Genomic DNA, 22,252 nt, shown 5'->3' with positions numbered 1-22,252 from the left:
ATATGCATGAATATGTAATTATAAAAATCGATTTAAAATAAATTCAAGGTAGGTCACACATTAGCAGTCAGTAAGTAGGAGTTAGGAAAGGTTCCCTGTAAGAGGACACTCAACCTGAACCTTGAAGGAAGTTAGAGATTGTAAAAGGTAGAAGTAAGGGACAGGACATGGGGTACAGCTCAAGTGTAGTCAGGGCATGGTGATGAGAGGAACAGTGAGAAGGCCCCACAATAGACAGGAAGGGGAACAAGATCTGAAAAATCCAGGATAGCAGGTTTGGAAGCACTTTGGAAGGGTTCTGAGGACCAAACAGAAGTAAGCATTTGAACCTCAAAGAAACAGGGAACCCTGGGAGTTTACTGATCAGAAGAGCACGTGTTTTAGGAAATCATTCTGACAGCTGAAGGGTGGGTAAGGTGGCCATGGAGGAGAGAAGACAGGGAGATGAGATAGGAGGCTCTCACAATAGTTCAGGTGAGAGGTGAGGGGGAGGGGAGAGAGGGGGCGTAATTGGAGTGGAAAGAAGAGATAGTTGCAGTAAATACGGAATTAAAACGACAAGAGATGGAAACATAAATCACAACCCCCGCTTCTTCCCCACTTGAGGAGTGGGGAAGTCCCTGCAAACTGGTCAATCTCACAAATCTCTCGATCAAAGTTCCTCCCTGCCCTCCCCACGAAAGGAGGGGTCAGAATGAGACCCACTGGCCCCTCCCCCTCTGGAGGAAGCGGTAAAGGGCCGGGCCAGGTATTTCCTGATTCTGCCTTCCTGGCCGCGGTCCAGATACAGAAAACAACCCGGACCGGTTTCTACCTGTGTCTTCCTCCACGTGGGAAGCCCCGCTGCCGCAACCGCTACCTGCCAGAGCCCCGGCTCCCCGAGAAGCCCAGGTGAGGCGTGCTGGAGGAGGAAAGGCCCTCAGGCAGGGGCCCGAGCAGCGCAGGGGGAAACCCCAAGTCTGGCTGCTCCGGGGATCGGTGCGGGGCTGCGGGGAGAGACTGGAGGCGCGCGTCTTACAGGGAACTCAAATCTACAAGGAGGCTCAATCTGCTGTGGGCTGGGCCAAAGTGGGAGGGACAGCGCAGATTAAAGAAAGTGAGCCATCCCTCACAGGTACCAGGGGCTTTCTGATCATACAGAGTGGGGCAATGGCCGGCTCCGGATGGCCTCTTTGCACCTCTCTCTGCCTCTGCTCCCCAGTGAGGAAAACAGGAGCTTTAAGTGGTCTTGGACATGGAGGATTTCGGAGAGCCTCAAACAGCAGCGGCCAGTGAGGTCTTGTCATCCAACTGTGGTTCCCACGTGTAGAGAAATAAAGAAATCCCTCCTGATGTTCTGTGACAGGAGAGGGAGATCACAGCCAGGGATTGAGAGTTTTCCTATCCCCAGTGAAACGCAGCCATTCTCAGCTCCAGGATCTTCCCCCTCTATCCCAGCAGACGATAGATTTGGAATTAGGAAAACCTGTGTTCGAATCTTACCTTTGGCACTTAGTGTGTGGCCCTACGCGTGTCATTTAACCTCCATTTTCTCACCTTTAAATGAGATTAAGAACTTACCTCCCAGAGTGGTTTGGGGGATCTAATGAGATATCGGTTGTCAAGCACTTTGCAGATTTTCAAGTATTATTTATCGATTCCTATAATAATTATTAATATAAACATTTTATATATTAATTATCGATAATATACAATTCGTGTTTTCATATAATGATTCCACATCGGACAGATCTTGTGCATTAATTATATAGTTATAAAATATAAATATATTTATATATTAAATATGAATATAAATCAAATTAATTTTGATGTAGGTGAGATGTCAATGGTGGCAATAAAAGAGAGAGAGTAGATAGGGATAAGACTATCCCTGTCAGTTACATATGCTTAGAACAATGCCTGGTACACAGAAGGCTCTTAATAAATATTTCTTGACATGTCCATTCGTTTTCTCCACACATCTCTTCTTTTCTTTCTTCTCTGTATTTCGCTCACTAGTTTTCATGTCTTTCCAGAAGTTGTGTATTTTGGGGCCCTTTGAGAGATTATTGATTTTAAGAGGACAAAACCTGAGATCAGAAAGGGACCTTAATGAGGCCCTCCCCACATTTTACTCATTGCACAATGCACAAAACATTGGATTCAGGAAGATCTAATTTTATAATTCTCCCATACACAGTGTCTGGCTATGTGACCCTGGGCAAGTCCCCTTATGTTCTCTCTGCTTCAGTTTCCTTATCAATGGGATAGTCATAGCACCTACATTCAGGGTTGTTGTGATAATCGAATGTGGTCATCAAATGAGATTTTTGCCAACCTTAAAGCTCTTTATTAATGCTTGCTATTATTATTATTAATGCTGATGAGAATAATGAAAGTTAAGTCATCCGTGACAGAATCATAAATTTAGACCTGGAAGAGACCTTGGTTTTTTTTTCCTTTATCTTTTTTCCCCTTGATCTTACATATTTTCATTTTCAAAGTCTATTTTGCATTTCTAGAATCCTAGCCAATTCTCTTATAGAATTTCCTTCTCCGCTCATGTAATACACCATTACTTCTGAATCTATAACTTGCTCTGTTCTCTCCAAAGCCTCCCCTCTCTTCCATTCCCACCCACACAATTCTCTGTTCTTTGGTCCATAAATTGACATTAATGTCATAGTCTCATACTCTTAGTATGGCACGTGACCGACACACTCCGAGTTACTAAACCCAGGGCTGGCCTATTGACTTAGATCCGCAATCCCTGCTGGTTGCAGGCTTTTCACCAACTCTATTCCCTCGGCAGTAAAACAATCTATGATGTCAAAAATAATAATACTAATAAATGCTATTGATGAAGCTCTTTGCCTGGATGAGAATTTTTCCCCCTCAATTGCAGAATTGCCAATATATTATTCAGTGTTCTTAATAACTACTTTTGATTTCTGCATTATTCATTGAAATTAGAACAGCACCACAGGCCTGCTCCTCCAGGGTTTACTTCGGGAGGAAATCTGAAATATTAGCCTAACTCTGAGTGGGTGACACTTGGGAGAGACTTAGGATTTTCTCACCTTTTTTGTGCGTTCTGGTCCCCTCGGGCAATCTAGGGATGCCTTCTTAGAGTCATGTTTCTAAATACATAAAACAAAATGTATAAAATTACAAAGAAAACGATAACATTAAAATATAGTTTTAATTTTTTAAAGGTTTCAGTGGATTCTAGATTTAGAGGAACCTCCAGATTAAAGAAACTCATATTTGCTGGTGTCCTCCCTCCCAAATGACAGAATATTTGTCTACCTTGCAAATTTGTGCATTTATTTATGGTATATAAACATGCATATATGTGTATATTTCTGATATACATCTTAATATTGACTTGCAAGCCAGAAGACCTGAATTCAAATGTGGTCTCAGACATATAGTGGCCATGTGACCCTAGGTAACCTTTCTTTGCCTCAGTTTTCTCAACTGGGAATAATAATAGTACCTACCTCTCCGGATTGTTTAGCTCAAATGAGATAATAACTGTAAAGCAAATTAGCTCTTTAATAGTAGTTACCCATGATTATTCTTTTGACTAGTGGTCATAGATTTCCAAAATGGCTGAGAGCAAGGTGCGTTGTTGGAGTGGAGCTGAGGAGTTCGCATGGGAATGGCACCCATGATCCTCTTTGCTCAGTTTTCCAATACTTTTGAATGGGATCTTGTTAGATGACTACTCGAGGCACTATATGAGCCTTTCACAGTTGAGAGGATAAAAACCGAATGGGAATGCTGTTCTTTGAAGTTATAAATTCCAAACCAACTGTTCCATAGGGTAGACTCTTGAAATAGGGTCCTATTTAAGGGCTGTTTCCTGCAACATTAACTTGTTCTTTGTCAATACCCTGCTCAATTGGGGCATAAAATGGACATTGCTGTAATAGGAAAAAAGTGGATTGTGACTTGAGCCACAGTTATTATTCAGAACACACTCGAGGATGAATGAGATATGGGAGTAAGGATGGGGGTTAGACCTGTGAACTTCCCATATATAGAGAATTGAACTTGCACCAGGAAGTCAGGGAGACCTGAATTCAAATCTATTTTATTTGCCTGTGTGTCCCTGGGCATATAACTGAAATTCTCTGTGCTTGAGTTCCTGCATCCGTAAAGGAGAATAATAACAATATCTACCATCCAGGATTGTTGTAAAGAGAAAATTACATAATGTTTTTAAAGCACTTTATAAATGCTAGCTATTGTTAGGAATAGCTACTCCTTCTACTAGTGTGAGTAAGAATATTCTCAACTACTACAATTTTAGTTAGAAGTTAGTTCGAAGAAAAAAAGAAAAAAAGTTAATGAAAATAAAGGATATATGAGTTTAAATCCAGCTGTAGATATTTATTATTTTATATTATATTATAACTTTGTCTTTTTGTTTCCTTATATATAAAATGGAGAGAATAATGGCCCCAACCTCCCAGGGTTGTGGTGTGGATCAAATGAGATATCTGTAAAGTGCTTAGCACATGGTAGACATTATATAAATGTTAGCTATAATAATATTCAAATTCATGTACCCTCATGGACCTAGGTTAAGAGCCCCTGTTCTAGGAGAAATTACTAGAGTTACAGCCCTAATAGTATCATTAAGCAAAACTTATAATTCTCTTCAAATGAATGATTTCTTTTTTATATATTAAAAAGGCATTTCTGACTTTTTAATTATAGATCTACATGTTCTTCATGCCCTGTCCTGCTATTCATAATGAAGAGATAGTCCTCAGGGGACAAGAAGGAAACAGAGTTGCCAGGAAATTTCTCAAATTGGCTTTTTTTATTCTTTTTCCACTTAATAGTATTTTTTTCTTCAGTTACATATAAAGATACTTTTCAACATTCATTTTTGTATGATTTTGAATGCCAAATCTTTGTCCCTCCCTCCCTTTATTCTCCCCTCCCCAAGACAATATATCTACAATATATCTACCAGACACTGTTATATGCCCAGTAGTATCTCACTACTACATATGTACAGAGTACATATGTATTGTTCTTGCTCTTTATATAGAATTATCTTATTATGTCTTTTTGTCTCTCTCTGTCTACGTACCTACTTAACTTGATAAACATACTCAAGACCCAAATTATAAAGGAATCCATTAGGGTTCCTTTGCATTGCAGGATTACCACTCATTCCTGACATATCACGGCACATCACCATTTTCTAAACCAACCGACAAAGATTTCTCCAATTTTGCTATTCATTTTTTAAACTTTTTTTAAACTATTAATCTTTAATTAAAGAGTTTATGGTTTCATTTCTTTTAATGATATAGTGGAGATTCTAGGTGTTGTGGAAACAATTTGTGACAGGACCAGGCTAGTTTGTAAGGTTACGGGGAATGGTGTGTGTGTGTGTGTGTGTGTGTGTGTGTGTGTCCATGTGGGCAGACACTATTATTCTGTTACCCACAGTAGCTCAAGACTCTCAAAATTGTACAAGCCATTTCCAATGACTCCTAAAAGAAAATCCAACAAAGACTTTTCTCTTCTCTGACCTTAATTTTTATTTGAATGGCATCAGCAGCCAGCTGCAGTGGATAATGACCTGATCCTTCCCTTTTTATCTCCATTTCCAATAGAAGAAATCCCTTGGTTGACCTGGTCTGCTCAATAAGCTGCAATTGTAGGTGAACCAACCATGTTGAAAATCATTTTACAGAGAGTCTGAGTCACTAGTTCACTTGGATTAAGCATCATTTTCCAATGTCCATCTCTTCAAGCCTAGACTGGTTGGTGTCCATTATTTGGAATGCACTGAGCAGAGAGGATTTTAGTTTAGTTCTTGTGTCTCCTATGTGGTATTTAGCACATAGCAAGTGTCTTATAGCTGCTTGGTTGTTTGTGTTTGACAGTGACAAATTTAATCAATTAATTATGGCAAGGATGAATGGGGAAAGAGGGAAAACTATGCTTTTGGTACTATTTAATTGCCATGTATTTTATAAAGTGCCTTCTGTATGCCCTGTACTGTGCTGATTGCTGGTATGTTTGTATAAATGCTTGATGTCTCGTGAATTCTATCACAATAGAGAATAAATCATATTTCCTAGATAATAAATGATATATGATGTATATATAAACACTTTTATTGGTATCCCAGGTAGAGTAGTAGATAGCAGTATTCTTGGAAGAACTGAATTCAAATCCTGCCTCAGATAATCACTAGATATGTGATCCTGGCAAGTCACTTACCTTCTCTTGGATTCAATTTCCTCATCTGGGAAATAGGAATAACAGTAGCACCTGCCTCTCAGGCTTGTTGTGAAGGTCAAATGAGATAACATACATGAATCATTTTGCAAACTGCTGTTCTTGTTCAGTTGTGTCTAATTCTTTGTCACCCCATGTGGACTTTTCTTGGCAAAGATTCTGGAGTGGTTTGCCATTTCCTTCTGCAGAAGATAAAGATGAACAGGTTAAGTAACTTGATTAGCTAATAAGTGTATGAGGCTGGATTTGAACAAGTCCAGATTCAGTGCTCTAGCCACTGAGCCACCTAGCTGCCCCATATAAATCACAGTCAGATTTTATACACACACACACACACAAAGAAAACTAAAAACAAGCAAACAACCACAAAAAAGGTGACAATACTATGTTGTGATCCCCACTCAGTCCCAGAGTCCTCTTTCTGGATGTAGATGTCTCTCCACCAAAGTCTATTGGAATTGGCCAAAATCATCTCATTGTTGAAAAGAGCCAAGTTTGCCACAGTTGATCATCACATAATTTTGTTGTACACTGTTCTCTTGATTCTACTCACTTCACCCAGCAACAGTTCACTCTCCAGGCATTTCTGAAATCATTCTGCAGGCTGTTTCTTACAGAACAATAATATTCCATTACATTAATGTACCATAACTTATTTAACTATTCTCCAAGTGATGGGCATCCATTCAGTTTCCAGTTCCTTGCCACTACAAAAAGAGCTGCCACAAACATTTTCGCACATGTGGGTCCCTTTCCTTCCTTTAAGATCTCTTTGGGAGATCAAAGGATATGCACAGTTTGATAACTTTTTGGGCATAGTTCCAGGTTGCTCTCCAGAATGGTTGGATCCCTTCATAACTCCACCAACAATGTGTCATTGTCCCAGTTTCCCCACATCTCCTCCAATATTTGCCATTATTTTTTCCTGTCATCTTAACCAATCTGAGAGATATGTAATAGTACCTATGAGGATACTTATATATGAACATCCAGTAGCATAGTGGATAGAACATTAGACCTGGCATCAAGGAAATCGTTCAAATTCAGTCCTCAGATGCTTCTTAGCTTAAATTATTTTTGCCTCAGTTTCCTCATTTGAAAAAGAGCATAATAGTTGTACCTGCTTTTTATGGTTATTATGAGGATAAAATGAGATCATATTCATAAAATGCTTTGCAAATCTTTGTGTTTATTTAAATGCTAGCTACTACTATTACTATACTATTATTACTACCAACACCACTACTAATGATATTAACACTATTACTATCACTACTACTATTAATACTATTAATATCACCACCACTACAACCACCCCTACTACTACTACCACTACAACAACTATTACTACTACTATCACTATTACCACCACTAAAGATACATAGATATTTAGCTACTACACCAAGATCTATTTTGTTCAATTAATTCTAGGTTATATCGGCCAGAGGATGTAATGAAGAATAAAAATTGCCTCCAACTTAAGGTCCTAACCAGATGAATCCCCTACTAGTTGCAAATTCCAATACTATTTTCAGTGGGTTTCACTAAAAACTGCATCATTAACAACAGTAACAACAAACAACTTTCTTTGGTGTAGTTGTCAAACATCTCTATGGTCAGATAGAAGCTGATTGGGTCTCCTTCCAGGAGAGTTTCTCCACATGACTTTTGGTAGTGTCTCCTGACCTGCTTATAGCCAAGAATACTTAAGAAAGGGAAGAGAAAGACTTTATGTCCTGATGCATCTAGGATTCAACATGATTATCGTGGCCACCCGCATGACAAGACTACACAATGTTAACAAAAAGAATATGCAGTTAAAAGAAAATAAGAAAAAGATACATTCATTTTATATTTAATGTTCCTCCATAAAAGTATCAATGAGAAGATGAGACTTTCTAACATCTTTTTGAACTTGGAAGTCAAACAAGCTAGACAGACATCCTTCCCATAAATTAGTGGGAAGGAAATAATAGAGAGCTTTCCCTTTGGTGTCAAAACAATTAAATAAATAATAAGAAGAAATTTAAATTAACTAACCACTTGGTCGGTGACTTCAGAAGATGCTGACATTATCCAGCCCATTGTTCTTTGAAGTAAGGAAAAGTGGATGAGGAACCGAGTAGAAACATCAGTAAAGAGATGATAAAACCCTTTTAGACAAAAAAACTGCTCTAAAAGTGCATCATTTAACACAATTGAAGGCAAGAAGTTAAACTCACCAACCACAACTGAGAAAATTTCATCAGGAAAAAATTTTAGATATAACCAGGAGTATCTTTTGGGGCAAGAACATTTTGCAATAAATGAAACTTTCTTTTTCTTTGTGACAGCAACATGTTCCATCTAAGCCATGCAAAATGTGTTCTAAAAACAGGTTAATAGTTTCCAGCTTTGCATTGGATTTGATGATAATAAATGCCCTGTGAAAAATGTTAATGGTCTCTTTATTCCTTCTCCCCCCATTTTCATGCCCCATACATTTTGAAAATTAATACCACTGTGGATTTTCTGAATTTCCTAATTAGTAAGAAGGTTGACATTTACTAATATAAAACTATGAATAAACCCACTAATTTAAAAATTATGTCACAGTCAGAATGTTCCCATGGAAGCTAGAAGACCAGTTGAAAAATGTAGTCTTTAGTTATTTATTAATAATGCTATTAGTCAGAGGATTAGCATGTAACATGTTTTTTAAATGTTAGGCTTTTTCTTATAATTCATGGTCATAATTCAATTGTGACTTAATTGTCCATTACCATCATCGTTATTATTTTAATAATAATAAGGCAAGATTAACTGCTGATCCCTTTCCTCTGGTGACATTCTCTAGTTGAAGGAGGAAGGAGTGCCTCATAAGGTGCTCTCAGGTACTTAACATCTACCAAGGCAAATTCTAACAAAGTCTGTCTAAGCCAGTAAGAATTTTTCAGTTTATTTCCATGTTCCTGTGAATCCACACTGACAAATACCTTAGTAATCTATAGTCTTAGCCAGCTGTCCCGAGCCCTCAGAGGTGAAGGGTCACATAGCCAGGATGTGTCTGAGATGGAGTTTCAACCTAGACCTTCCTCACTAAAAGGCCAGGGGGTAGAAAGAAGTATTCTCTATAAAACCAGAGTTTGTTGCATGTATAATTAATTATAATTACCATTGTTATTCTACAAAAATAATAACAGGAATCATCATCACTTTTAATGTTGTCTTGATGTGTTAGAGAAGTCTATGATTGTATGATGCTTTTTTGAAAAAATCTTTTTAAACTGACCATTTGAGAAGGACACAGGATACTCCTTTGCAGGGGTATGATAGTAAAGGTTTAATATCCAGCTTTCCAGAAAAATAAATGAACACAACTCACATTTAAGTTTAATTTGTATTATTAACATTGTATCCATCTCTTTCTTAAGTTTCAGCAGAACAATAAATCAAGGTCTAATTTGTGGCCTTTATAAATTTCCAATGAATAAATGCCCACACTGAAAATTTAGGCTCTGGAGAGTTTGGAAGGGCGGCTGCAATAGACCCCTACCCTTTTGTCAGTAAATATTTCAAGAAGCATTTATCAACCACTTACAATATTATCTACCAGACACTGTAAATATAGGGACAAGAAAAGCATGCAAACCGAAATGAAAAAGTCTTTGACTTCAAGGGATTTTCAATTAAGTTCTATTTCTAAGCCAGGTAGCATCTTAGTCTCCAGAGGAAAGTGACCCTTGAAGCCAAAGGGTATCTGGGTAAAAGTTATAATGAATGAATACATTTTAATTAATCCTATTATTTCTCTTTGAAATGTTGTTATACTAAGGGATGGTCAACATAAGCTTTTGATAGCTCAACCTTTTGGTTTTTCCAAATCTTTTTTTTTTTTAAGTGAATGGCTTTGATTCTCCTAAACTTCTAAACTAGAATTCCAGAGTCATTGTTTTGTTGAGGGTTTGGTACTTGAAGTGAATTTAATTTTTAAATATGAGATTTCCTTTTTAGTTTGAATTACTTGGAAATTCTCGATGAGTGTACTTCAGTTCCCCCCAGAATCAGAATCCATTTAGAAGCATTAATTGTATACTTAATAATTAGTGATGGCTTGTCAGTGGTCTAATTATTGTGTTCTGTTGCCCAAAGAGCAGCCTACAAAGAAGCAACAGAAAATACTCTGTGACATGTATGAAAATACATGTGACTATATAACTTTAAGGAGAGTTAGTTGTCAGAAATCTTGGTCATTTATTTCACTTGAATGGAGAACCCCAATGGAACACATTTCAGTGGAGACTTGTAGGAAATTGTACGACTTACTTTGGCTATCCATTCTGCAACAAGAAAACTAGTACCTCAGCTTCAGGAGATGGGAGAGATCCCTAGCTATTTCCTTCAAAGGAAAAGGTTAGGGAGATTGGTGACCTCTTCTGGCAGTAATTATATAGTAGAAAATTAGGCCCTATGCCATCTCAAATGTTGTTAGTTATGGTATCCTTTTTGCCTCTATGTCCCTCCATAGACCTAATTATAGGAATGGGGAAGGGGGGATGAAGGTTGAGAGGTGGAATGATATCTCTTTTTTCCTCTTAAGCAAAAATTTATGTTTGTTTTGGTTTTTGTTTTATTTGGGATGCAAGTGGCTCAGAGCTTCTGAAAGCATCAACCAAAACATTATTTTTTTTAAAAAAGCACCAATTAAAACTTACTGCCCCAGTTTTTGAAATATTGCTTAACTAATTGGTTCTGATGGGAACCCTGCTTATAAGTGATACAAACTAAAATGGTTGGCCTCCAAGCAGCACTTTGGGGGAAAAAATATTTTCTGTCTCCTTTTAATACTGAAAGATAAATTACTCTACCTGAATGAAAATCTAGTGGCAGGTAACACATTATATGAGATAGTTAAGATTTTTAAAAGGATCTTGACAGGCAAGAATACTGGGATGAATCAAATAAGATGAAATTTAATCAAGATGAATGTAAGATCTTATGAGTTCCAATATTGACTTGTCAAGTAGAAGAAGCATTGTTAGCAGTTTGGTTGAAAAAGATCTGGGGATTTTAGTGGACAGCAAGTTCAATATAATAAAGTGATACAGTAAATAGAAAAAAAAAATCAATGCATCTTGGACCACACTAAGAATGTGCCTCATTTCCAGTCATAAAGAGTTCATAGTCACATTGTACAATGAATTGCTTGGAGACTGTCTGGCGTATTGCATTCAGTTCAGGGTACTAAGTGTTAGAAATGTTGATAATTGGTAGAAAATGGAAACTTGTGGTGAAGGCTTTGAAACCACAGAATATAAATATCAATTGACCTTGGGACATTTAGCCTGGAGAAGACTAAGAGCAATAGAGGGAGTGATATCATAGCTAAGCTCAAGTTTTTGAAGGGATTTCCTTTTAGAAGTAGACGATGTGAATTGTTTCCTTTGGCCCAAAGAAGCAGAACCAGAAGTATAAAAAATGAGGAAAAGCTACAAAAAGGAAAACTTGTACTTGACTTTAGGAAAATAAAAGCAAAAAACCTTGCTTAACAATTCTAGCTCCCTGAAAATGAGATGGAAATCATCAGATTTCTCCTCATTAGGTGTTTTCAAGCCCATGGTCAATAAATAATTGACTGGAGTATTAGAGAGGAGATTTATTTTTAGGTCTAGGTTGGAATGGTTGGTTGCTGAGATCCTTCCCAATTTTAAAAGCGTATGATTCATTAGACTGTGAACTCTTTTAGGGAAAAGGCTATTTTTCCTTTAAAAAAAGAATCTTTAGCACTCAGCAGTGACTGCACATAGTAGGTACTTAATAAATATTGATTGATTGATTCTAGGAGTCTGAACATGTTTCTAAAATTTCTACAGAACTCTTTAGGTAATACCTAAGCATATGTATGACCTTCCATAGTGTGGTATATTTTGTATCTCACTTTGGATGGTGATAATCTTCCCAAATTTCTGTGAAATTGAAGTTAATAGTTTTGTGTCTTCTGGCTTTTCATTCTCCATTTTCTTTATTTTTATAACCAGACATACAGAACTGATGGAGAAAGTCACAAAACCATATTTATTGAGTGTGCAATAAATTCATGCTATTTAACCTCTGTAACCTAACTGTTGAGTACGGAGTGGAACTGCCCAGTCAGCCTTTACTGAGTACCTACTAGGTAGTAGTAGGTGTTGGATGTATAAGAAGAAAACAAAAAAACAAATTATTGCTTTGCTCGGGGAGCTTATATTCTTGAGCAGTTTATATTTGCTCTTCATGTCTGTGGCCTTGACATCTGCTGGTTCTCATTCTGTTTGATTTTGTCTCCTTTTGTATATGTGTCTCAGTTCTTTGACCCATGGCAATGTCACTCATTTCCACATTTTCAACTGTCACTTGTATGTAAATCATTTACAAATCTAGGTTTTCACCTCAGCCTCCGAGTTCTAACTGTCTCTTTAGCACCTGATCCCTTAACTTTTTAACATTTATGAAGAAGCTTCTGTGTATCAGACATTGAGCCAAATTCTGAACAGAAATCCAAACAGCTGATCTCAAATTTGATTTGAAATATACAAATGTTCACAAAACAAAAAAAAATTATGAAATAATTTTCAAAAGTGATTTTGTGGTAAAATTAGGAAAGGCTTCCTGAAGGAGGTGACATTGGAGTTGACCCATGAAGGGTGAGATGAGTTCCAAAAAGCAAATGTGAAAATGGAGAACATTTTAGGCATGGGAGCTGGCCTACGCAAAGCCATGTAAAGTGAAGAACTTGAGTTTGGGGAGAGAATAGATTTTGAGATGGGAAGTAATGTAAAAGTATCCTTGAAAACAAATTGGGACACAGGTTTGCTGGTGAGTGTTTAGCAACTGGCTCTTCAGAAGAGGGGGAGAAATGTTTGCACATACATAAGCTTAATCTGTATTATTAGTACTCTTTCCGGTCTAAATAGTCAAAAATGCAATAAATCAAAGCCTATTGTTTAATGATTTGTGATTTCTGAGTAAATGCTTACTCTGAAAATTTGACAATGAGCCTTGTAAGTCAGTATAAGGTGGCTCCAGCACACTTCTACTGGAGCTTCATATATGTGTCTTACCAACACTAAAAATGAACCCATTGTTCTCCTAAAACTGATTCTTCTTTGACATCTTTGTAAGTGTCATTTCCATTCTCTGAGAATTAATGCTTCCATTTCCCCCTTCCTCATCTCTACTCTCCAGGGGTCTTTGGATTTCTAAACCATCTCTCATATTCCTCTCTTCTAGTTGAAGCCATTGTTATTGTTGCTTGTTACTATCTTGCTTATAGTCCTGAAGCAGCTTCTTCATTTATTCCCTTGACTCAGGTCCTTGCCTCTGGCTTCACCTCCATAAATAGTCCCCATCCTCAGGAGAGAACCTGGTTTTGGTTAAAGAGAGAAAGTGATGAGAATGCCCTTTGGAGCCATGGAGGATACTTGGGGATTTGTAAGCAAGAGTCAAAGGATTCTGACTTTGTATAGCTTTGTGATGGGGAAAGCAGATGTAGACTGGGGCCATGGCACTGGAGGGATGATGAGAAAAAGGGTGTGTTCAGGAGGAGACAGTTAAGATAGTATTATGATTGCATTTTACAGAAATATCCAACCTACTTTCTTTTGGGTGCCAGCGCTTAAAAATAACAATAACAATAACATTTAAATAATACTTGCTATGTGTCAGGCGCTGTCCTAGGTCCTAGAGATACATATACCAAGAATGAAACCATTTTTACTTTCAAAGGATTAACATTCTACTTCGAGATCCAAGAGCCTAGATAAAAATGAAAGAATTTCCACCATCCTGGGACACAGGATGTCCCAAAAGTCTTAAAGCAGTTTTAAGCTTTAATAGCTATTCAGCTTACTAAAACTTAATTAAGTAGCTTAATTAAATAGCTATCCAAGTTTTAAACTGAATTAAGACTTTTAGGTCACTCACTCTATACAAAGTCATTAAATACAAGGTCATTTCAGAGGAAGGACACCAGCTGTTGGGGAAAAGATTAGAAAAAGCTTCTGTCCACAGGCATTTATTAAGCACTTACTATATGCCAAACAGGACAGCTAATTGGGGCTTGGGTTGGGGATAGGAAAACTCATCTTCCTGAGTTCAAATCTAGCCTCTGACACTCACTAGCTGTGGGACCCCGGGTAAGTCCCTTAATCCTGTCTGCCTCCATTTCTTCATCTGTAAAATGAGATCTGGTATCTCTGCCAAGAAAACCCCAGATGGGGTTATGAAGAGTTGGACATCACTGAAAGGACTCAACAACAATAAAATATGCCAAACTCTGTACTTAGAGGTAAGGATGCAAACAAAGACAAAAACACAGTCCCTGTCCTTCAGTCTTCCATTCTAATGGGAGAGAACACATGAAAATCACTCAGGGTAGATGGAAGAAAATGTGTTCAGGGAAAGCATTAGCAGCTGGAAGATCCCTGGAAAGACCTCATGCAGAAGGTGGAATTAGAACTGAGTCCCCAGGGAAGTCGGGAAAACTAAGGCAGCAGTGGGGAGGGGAGGTGTTTGACACTCTTCCAAGTACTGGAGACAGTCAGTGCAGTCATTAAAAGGGGAGGGGGAGGGCTTATTAATTGCAAGGAGGCCAGGGCTGAGGGATTATGGACTATATGAAGGAGAAGTTCCAGTAAACTAGAAATGGAGGAGGGAAAGACTTTTAAACCCAAACAGGAGGTTTTACATTTGATATTGAAGGATCCAATAGTAGGAAGCCACTTGAGTATCTTGAATAGGGAGTGGGGAGGGAGTGACTGGCTCAAATCTGAACTTTAGGAAGATTGTTTTAGTTGCTGAGCAGAAAATAAACTGGAGTAGGAGGAAGAGTCTTGAATAAGAGAGACCAATTGCAAAGCTATTTTGGCAGTCCAAACATGAAGTTTGTCACAAGGAGGACTTGAGTGTTAAGTCTCCTCAATTCCCTGATCATTAGGTTCTTCTGTGAAGTAGCTAGTTTCCCCACCTACCCACCCCACCCCCCAAAATCCTCATCTATTGGCCATCCTCTAGCTGAGCAAAGGAGGATTTGCTTCCCATACTTCCAGTCACCACAGAGAACTTTCACCGAACACTTTCTCTCCCCCCCATCCCATCCCTGCGTCCTTTCTCCTATAGCCTTGCTCCCTGTTTTATCTATGTCCTAGAATCTGAATCTCCCAAACTTATAGATGAAAGGAACAAACCTTTGCCATCTACTTTGAGTTAGAAATAGTTGAAATACAAAAGACAGCGCATTTGTAAATGGAAAATTTATTCCATTATGGAGATCTTGCCGCATCTTCTCAGAGTCGATATAAAACAAGTTAAAGGTTAAGGGAATGACTAAATACTGTTTCTTTTGAGAATTTGACTCTTTGGCAAATTGTCACATAAGTGAAGAGGAGGACAACAAAGCACGAAGCTGCCTTGTGTTATTGCTAGGGCGATGACATCCACCATGTAAATTATGAAGTCCACGCAGGAAGGATGCTTTGAGTCAGGGTGAATCATTACAGCAAAGTCAATGCCTACCTTGGAAAACTTGAAACTCCCCTATCTACAGAAGACTCCTACTTGGTGTGAACAATGGGATCCTGTGACAGCATTCAGGTGTGGGCCTCCTGTGCTAGGAGTATGCTCATTAACGTTCTCTGATGCCCTCCTGAAAGATCCTGAAGCATCCCCATTGTTCCAAAGACTAAGCTAATAATTAGAATCTCTGCATTTCCAAATGGTGACTTGTAGTGGGAAGCGGTAATGAGACAGGCAAGAATGAAACTCCCCTGATGAGTGCCTATCGAGAGCATGCTTGCATGATGAAATAAAAGGAATTTTCAGAAAATAAAAAAAGGCATTGTCAATTCAGGATAACCTGACTAATAGCTATTTGTTTAAGAAACACCACTGAGAACATGTGGTTTGAGGAACTATTGAAACCACTGCACATGCAGTACAGAATGTGTATGTACTGTGAAAACCCTGGGAGATCTTGCGGTGTGCAAGTAATGATGGTAGGAGGAAGAATAAAAGATCTTTTTTAAAAAGAATATGTTGGTTTTTATTAATATGTTGTATTTACTAAGATCCTTTGGTTGGGAAGAGGTATCTAGAATGCCCTCACAAGTCTTAATTCTTCCCTCACTGAATTAATTCCTGTCTTTTAAAGCTAAATTCAAAAGCCTACTTAAAATCTTCCTGGACTTCCCAACATTTCCCCATGGATTTATACCTTTTTAAAAAGACATAAAGCACTCTGACAACCTTAAAATACATTTTATCATCATCATCATCATTAGAGTTTGGAAGTTATTGTTTGTCCTTTGTTCTTGGAGAGGAACATGACATCAGGGAGGGGATGCTATGACTTCCAAGAAAATTGAATTGAACAAAGGGTTCTTGAAAGGTTAACTCCTGTAAAGGAAAGAAGAGCAGATTGCGAGTCCCCAAAATCTATCATTATGATTGTGAGCAGTAAGTCATTTCATTTTCTGGGCTTTGGGTTTTTTTCATATATAAAATATGGATTATTTTACAGATTAGATGTGACTAATTAGATGGATTAGACAAAGTAATAGCTGAGATCTGCTCTAGCTCCAATGTGCTGTGACTTGTGATTGCTCTGTTTACACCTGATCCGAAGCTCTGGAAATCATTGACTACCTCTGCCATTCTTTAAGAAATGTGCCAAATGTCCCGAAGACTAAGCTAGTAATTAGAATCTCTGCATTTCCAAATGGTGACATGTATAGAGGGAAGCTCTAATTTTAATGGGAATCCTTATGTCACAAGGTATAAAGTATCTTCTGCATGAGACTTTTCCTGATTCTCCCAAATGCCAATGCCTTCCTACCTTTGCCAAAAAATCATGATCATGTATTTATGCATTTATTTCATTTATAATTTGCATATACCACTTATAATCTAGTGATTTGAATGCTACCTACTTAGGGATCTCATTTCACCTTGGGATAGTACTAATGATTAAGACAATATTTTTGTTCATTTGTTTTGGTTTTGTTTCCCCACCTTACCAAGACAAAATATGCTTCCTTATGAATTCCACTGCTCAAGTTATTCTCTGGGATCAAGCAGAAAGATTCATTTCCCCCTTGCTCATGATGGCCCCTGTCATCCTGTTAGGGCTTCTTCTTCCTTCCAGGAAAAGCTTCTCTAAGGCAGCCCAAGTTCTAGATACACAGTCCAAAGCCCACAGTTCTTCATCTGCTCCACTCTTGGGAAGTTGATTGTATCAAGTCAGTAGTCATAGAACCACTAACTGTCAAATGAACTTTGATTACCTAAAATTATTTTGGAGTTCTGAAATGAAAAAATCAATTTAGTCCCTCTCATACCCTGGGTTCTGAGATTGCTGCTGTATTTGTTTACAGCTCTAAGATAAAAAAAAAAAAATTACCATCTACTGGTATTGTGTTTTCCCTAAGTCAGGAAGAGTCTAGCTCAGGTGATATTGTTTTCTTTTATGATTAGCCTCTTAGCTTCCATTAAACCCGGCAAGCCCTTGGGCTTTTGGGGCTTGATCAGTTCACCTGGACACTTAAGACTCTGGTGCTCTCTTTTGATCCAGGATTCTATCTTTCTTAAGATTTCTTCTCTGCAATCACCAACCTTATATGTGACCTGTTAGTTCCTGCCTGGCTCAGGTTGTAGTCACAAATTCTGTTGCCTTTTTTTTCCCACCAGAAACTTAATCGTCTAAATTGGATTTGGTGGAATTAATACCTTAAAAACAAAACCTATCTTTAAAAGACTTTTCCTACCAAAATAAATAGGTGATTGTGTGTGTGTATGTGTAGTGAAATGGAGGCTTGAATATGTCTCATTTGAAGCAGAAGACCCCCATCAGTTTATTTTCCTACATTTTTATTTCAATAAAAAGTTATTTTTTTTCATCATAAGATTCTAGTTTATTTTGCAGAAAAAGAAACAGCCCCGGACATTTGGAGCGATTTGCCGATGGTCATGAAGGTAGTAAGCAGCATTTGAACCCAGTTTTGGTGATACCAACTGCAGCCCTATTCCATCATATTAGCTAGGTCACCCTGGATATGTATTTAGCCTCTCTTAACCTCAGTTTCTTTACCTGCAAAAATAATAATAGCACCTGTTTAGCAGGGCTGTTGTGAGAATCAAATGAGATAATATAGGTAAAGCACTTTGCAAACTTTAAAGTGCTATAAAATGTTATTGTCATTATCTTATTATGGAGAATTTGTAGACTGAAATGTGCTATTGCTGAATGCTAGGATAGAATGAGGTGGTACCTCCTAGTCCGTAATTAATGAGTGATGCAGCCCTATCAGCATCTCAGCACACAGTTGTCATTCTCAGTAAAATACATAAATGAAATAATTGACCAAAGGCCAGAGATGGTATTTTGAAAATCAGGAGTGAAGCTTTTTAGGAAGTAAATTATACTAAAAGAATAAGTTTTGATGCTATCCTAGTATTCCATAGATTAGCAGCAAAACAAATGTCAACTTCTCTTCTCCCCTGCAGTACCTTTGTCATTTGTCCTTGGTAACGGTTTGGAAATTTCAGAAATTTGAGATCACATTTGTCATTGTGATCATCGAGCCATACCCTCTTATAAGTCTGGATGCCTGTCTAGGCCAATCAGAGAAGGACTGATCAAATCCACTGATTCGCAAAATTAAATGTGAATAGCTGAGACCTTTTATTATTTCCTTTTTTGTTTACTAAACTTGGAGATAGTCATAAAAAAGGATCTTATCAATGATAGCAGATAGTATGGTGGTGATATGAGCTATTAAGCCAAGAGAGAAAGGAGGAAAGATAGGAGTATCCAACACTTGTAAAGGAAAGAGATTTTTTTTCCTATCATTCTTTACTTCTTACTTGCCCCCCATTCCATCTTCAATCAAGTATTGTTGAATCTGTTTCCTTGACATTTCCCTACATCCATCCCCTTTTCTATGCTAATGTCACCTTCCTCATCACATCTTGCCATTTTCAGGTCTGGGCCGATCCTTGGAAATCCTCCATAGTTATTGAGTGTAATCCAGATAAGGGTCCAGCAAAAGAGATTGAGAAGAACCTCTGAGATAGGAGGGAGTAGAATCAGGAGAGAACCGTTTTTTACCAAAACCTGCAGAGAAGATGGTGTGAAGGAGAAGTGGATGATCTTTAGTGTCAAAGGCAGCTGAGAGGTCGAAAAAGACAAGGACTGAGAAAAGGACTTTGGATTTGGTGATTTAAGAGATTGCTGGTAACTTTGGAGAAGTTTCAGTTGAAGGATGGTATTAAAAACTGGATTGGAAAATTAAGAAGAGAATAAAAAAAGGAAGTGTAAGCACAAATTGTAGATGGTCTTCTCAAGGAGTTTAGCTAAAAAATGAAGGAGAGTATAGGACAGTTCTTAGAGGGGATGAGTAGATAAAGACAAGTTAATTTTTGTTTTGTTATATTTTCAGGATAGGGAAGACATGAGTGTGTTTTAAGGCACTAGCAAAGCAACCAGTTGACATAGAGATTAAAGATTGGGGAGATAGTAAAGATGATAGCAGGGGCGCTCCGCTGGAGATGATGAGATGGATTGAGGTTATTTGTGCATGTAGAGGAGTTTGCCATGGCAAGGGGAAGGTCTGCTTCTTCATGTGGGAAAAAGGAGATAGAGGAGAAAGCATCTGTGATGTGAAATGAGGAAGAGATTAAAAGAGGGTATCCAGACAAGTGACAAACCAACCAAAAAACGCTCAATTTCATTAGTCAAGTACTTGCCAGTTTCTCAACTCAGTGGGATAGGGAAGACAATCATAGTAGGTTTGAAGAACAAGAAAAAAGGTCAGAAAAATCATTCCTGGGATTGAGAGAGTGAATCAATTAGTCTTTTAGAGTCGAGATAGGATTGGAACTCAGGTCTTCATTACTCCAAGTCGAACCCTCATCCATCTTACTGCCTTATAGGGGATGACAGACTCAGGACAACAGCAGAATGCCAGCAACGTCTGTCTAGTAAACATGTTTCCCAGTCTATATGTAAATGTTTTCCATCCTGACCAGAAATTTGGGAAGCCTTCCCCTGTCAGATAGATAATTTTGTGATGGTCACAATTCTTAGCTATCCCTTAGTCAATGAGTGGGAATTGCTTCAGACAAACTGAGGCCTGGGAAAGACCTTAATTAAGAAAGGTCAAGATCATCCACTGCAACCTGTACCATCACCGGGTGTCTTGTTTTGTCATGGATTCAAATGACTGTGGAACTTTGTTCAGCTCTGCCTCATGAGCTCATGAAATCCAGTTCATGAACAAGACAAGACATCACTCCCATGATGTCCATGGTCCATTTAGAGATTGAAAGGTAAGCAGCAACAATGACAACAAAATTTCTATGTACATCCATATCCCCTGAAAGACCAAAATATGGAATCTAACGATTTCCTCAGCTCTCTTAGCTGTATCCCAGATGTAGAATAAGGTCCTGGCATAGCTGCTTCTGTTATTTATAATTTAAATTCAAGTGATTATGTCATTTAATTCAATAAAAATATACCCTGACATTTGATATTGATGTTAGTCTTGCAGACAGCTTAAGTATTTTTGAGGTGGGAGGTCAAATGGCATTAATAGGTTGCTTACTAGAATGCTTGTGAAAATCACAGGGCTCATTCTCTGAGGTGTGTCTGATTATCAAATCAGGCCTAGACTGGGTAGGTCAGTGGTTGGAGCTGTATTCAGGGAGACCTGAATTAGCCTCTAATACTTATTAATAACTCTGTGTGTGTGTGTGTGTGTGTGTGTGTGTGTGTGTGTGTGTAAAAGAGAGAGTGAGAGAAAAGCAGACTGGGGCACTTAACTTCCATCTGCCTTAGTTTCCTCATTTGTAAAATGAGAATATAATAGCAGCTAGTCCCCAAGATTGTTTTGAGGCATAGTGCCAATTTTTAAACAAAATTTAGCTCATGATTTTATTTATTTATTATAATTTATTATATATTTAATTATGTGCATAATTATATATGTAAAATTGTTATATTTTACATATAATATTACTAAATTATTTATTATAATTTAACTAATTTTACTTGTGATTTAAATAAAATAAAAGAAACTTATTTCCATTTCTCCCCCACTCCCTGCTAAAATCAAACCCCAAAATACTCAAAGTTTATGCCTTCTTAGTCTAATTCCCAGACCCAAACTTAACTGAGCCCTTTATTCAACAGAAAATCCTTTAAGGGATCCCCTGCTTTTTCCACAATACAGTAGCCTGACCCTTGAAGATGATAGAGAAGAGTTCTAATAGTGTGTGTGTGTGTGTGTGTGTGTGTGTGTGTGTGTGTGTGTGTGTGTGTGAAAGAGAGAGAGAGAGAGAGAAAATGAATGTTTGCAAGTCCAAACAGAAATGGAGAGAGATTTGAATAGAGCCTAGTTATGTATTTAGAGATATCTCTACCATGGGAAGTAAGGGATGGCAGGGGGCTTAGGAGAAAGAGAAAGAGAGAGAATGAGAGAGAGAGAGAGAAAGAGAGAGAGAGAGATCTATATATTTATCTCTCTATATATCTATTTATTTATTTATATGTATAGCTATAGATATCCTAAAGTGGGAGAGATCATCCCGCTTTCTCTCTTTTGCTGTTACTTTTTGTTTTGAAAAGTAATTTGATATGATTTCCCTTTCATTCCTTTCTCTTTCTAGCTTGGAGATAAATTCAGAGAATTCAGCCACTTTTTAATCTGCCTCTTTTTTTTTTTTTCATCTCTTGGTCATTTTTTCTTTTGACCTAAAGACACAAAAACTACTTTGTTTTTTCTTCTCATCTAGGAGCTTGAATGTATACTAGCGGGAATTATTTCTGGAGTCCACTAGGACCCCAGGAAAAATACTTATTTTTTGTCCTAGCTTCATTGAGCTATTTTCATGTCACATTAAAGCCTCATCTTTTTTTCTTTGTATTCTATATTTATGTGTGTGTTTAAAATTTGAACTCTCTTTTTGTAGGAAGGTAGTTTTTGTG

General features: G+C 37.8%; 1 protein-coding gene across 1 annotated transcript in view; it reads left to right on the top strand.

The window, feature by feature from the left end:
- The first annotated feature begins 595 nt into the window (after positions 1 to 595).
- The window catches only part of FHIT (fragile histidine triad diadenosine triphosphatase), a 1,008,280-nt gene continuing 986,623 nt past the window's right edge, over positions 596 to 22,252 (top strand). The window contains exon 1 of the mRNA XM_051979987.1: positions 596 to 891. Within this exon, the coding sequence (XP_051835947.1) occupies positions 695 to 891 (197 nt within the window). The 5' untranslated portion in view covers positions 596 to 694. The remainder of the gene's footprint in view (positions 892 to 22,252) is intronic.

This window comes from Antechinus flavipes, chromosome 1 (genome assembly GCF_016432865.1).
Source record: "Antechinus flavipes isolate AdamAnt ecotype Samford, QLD, Australia chromosome 1, AdamAnt_v2, whole genome shotgun sequence".
Lineage (NCBI taxonomy): Eukaryota > Metazoa > Chordata > Mammalia > Dasyuromorphia > Dasyuridae > Antechinus > Antechinus flavipes.
This window is presented reverse-complemented; position numbering and strand designations above follow the sequence as displayed.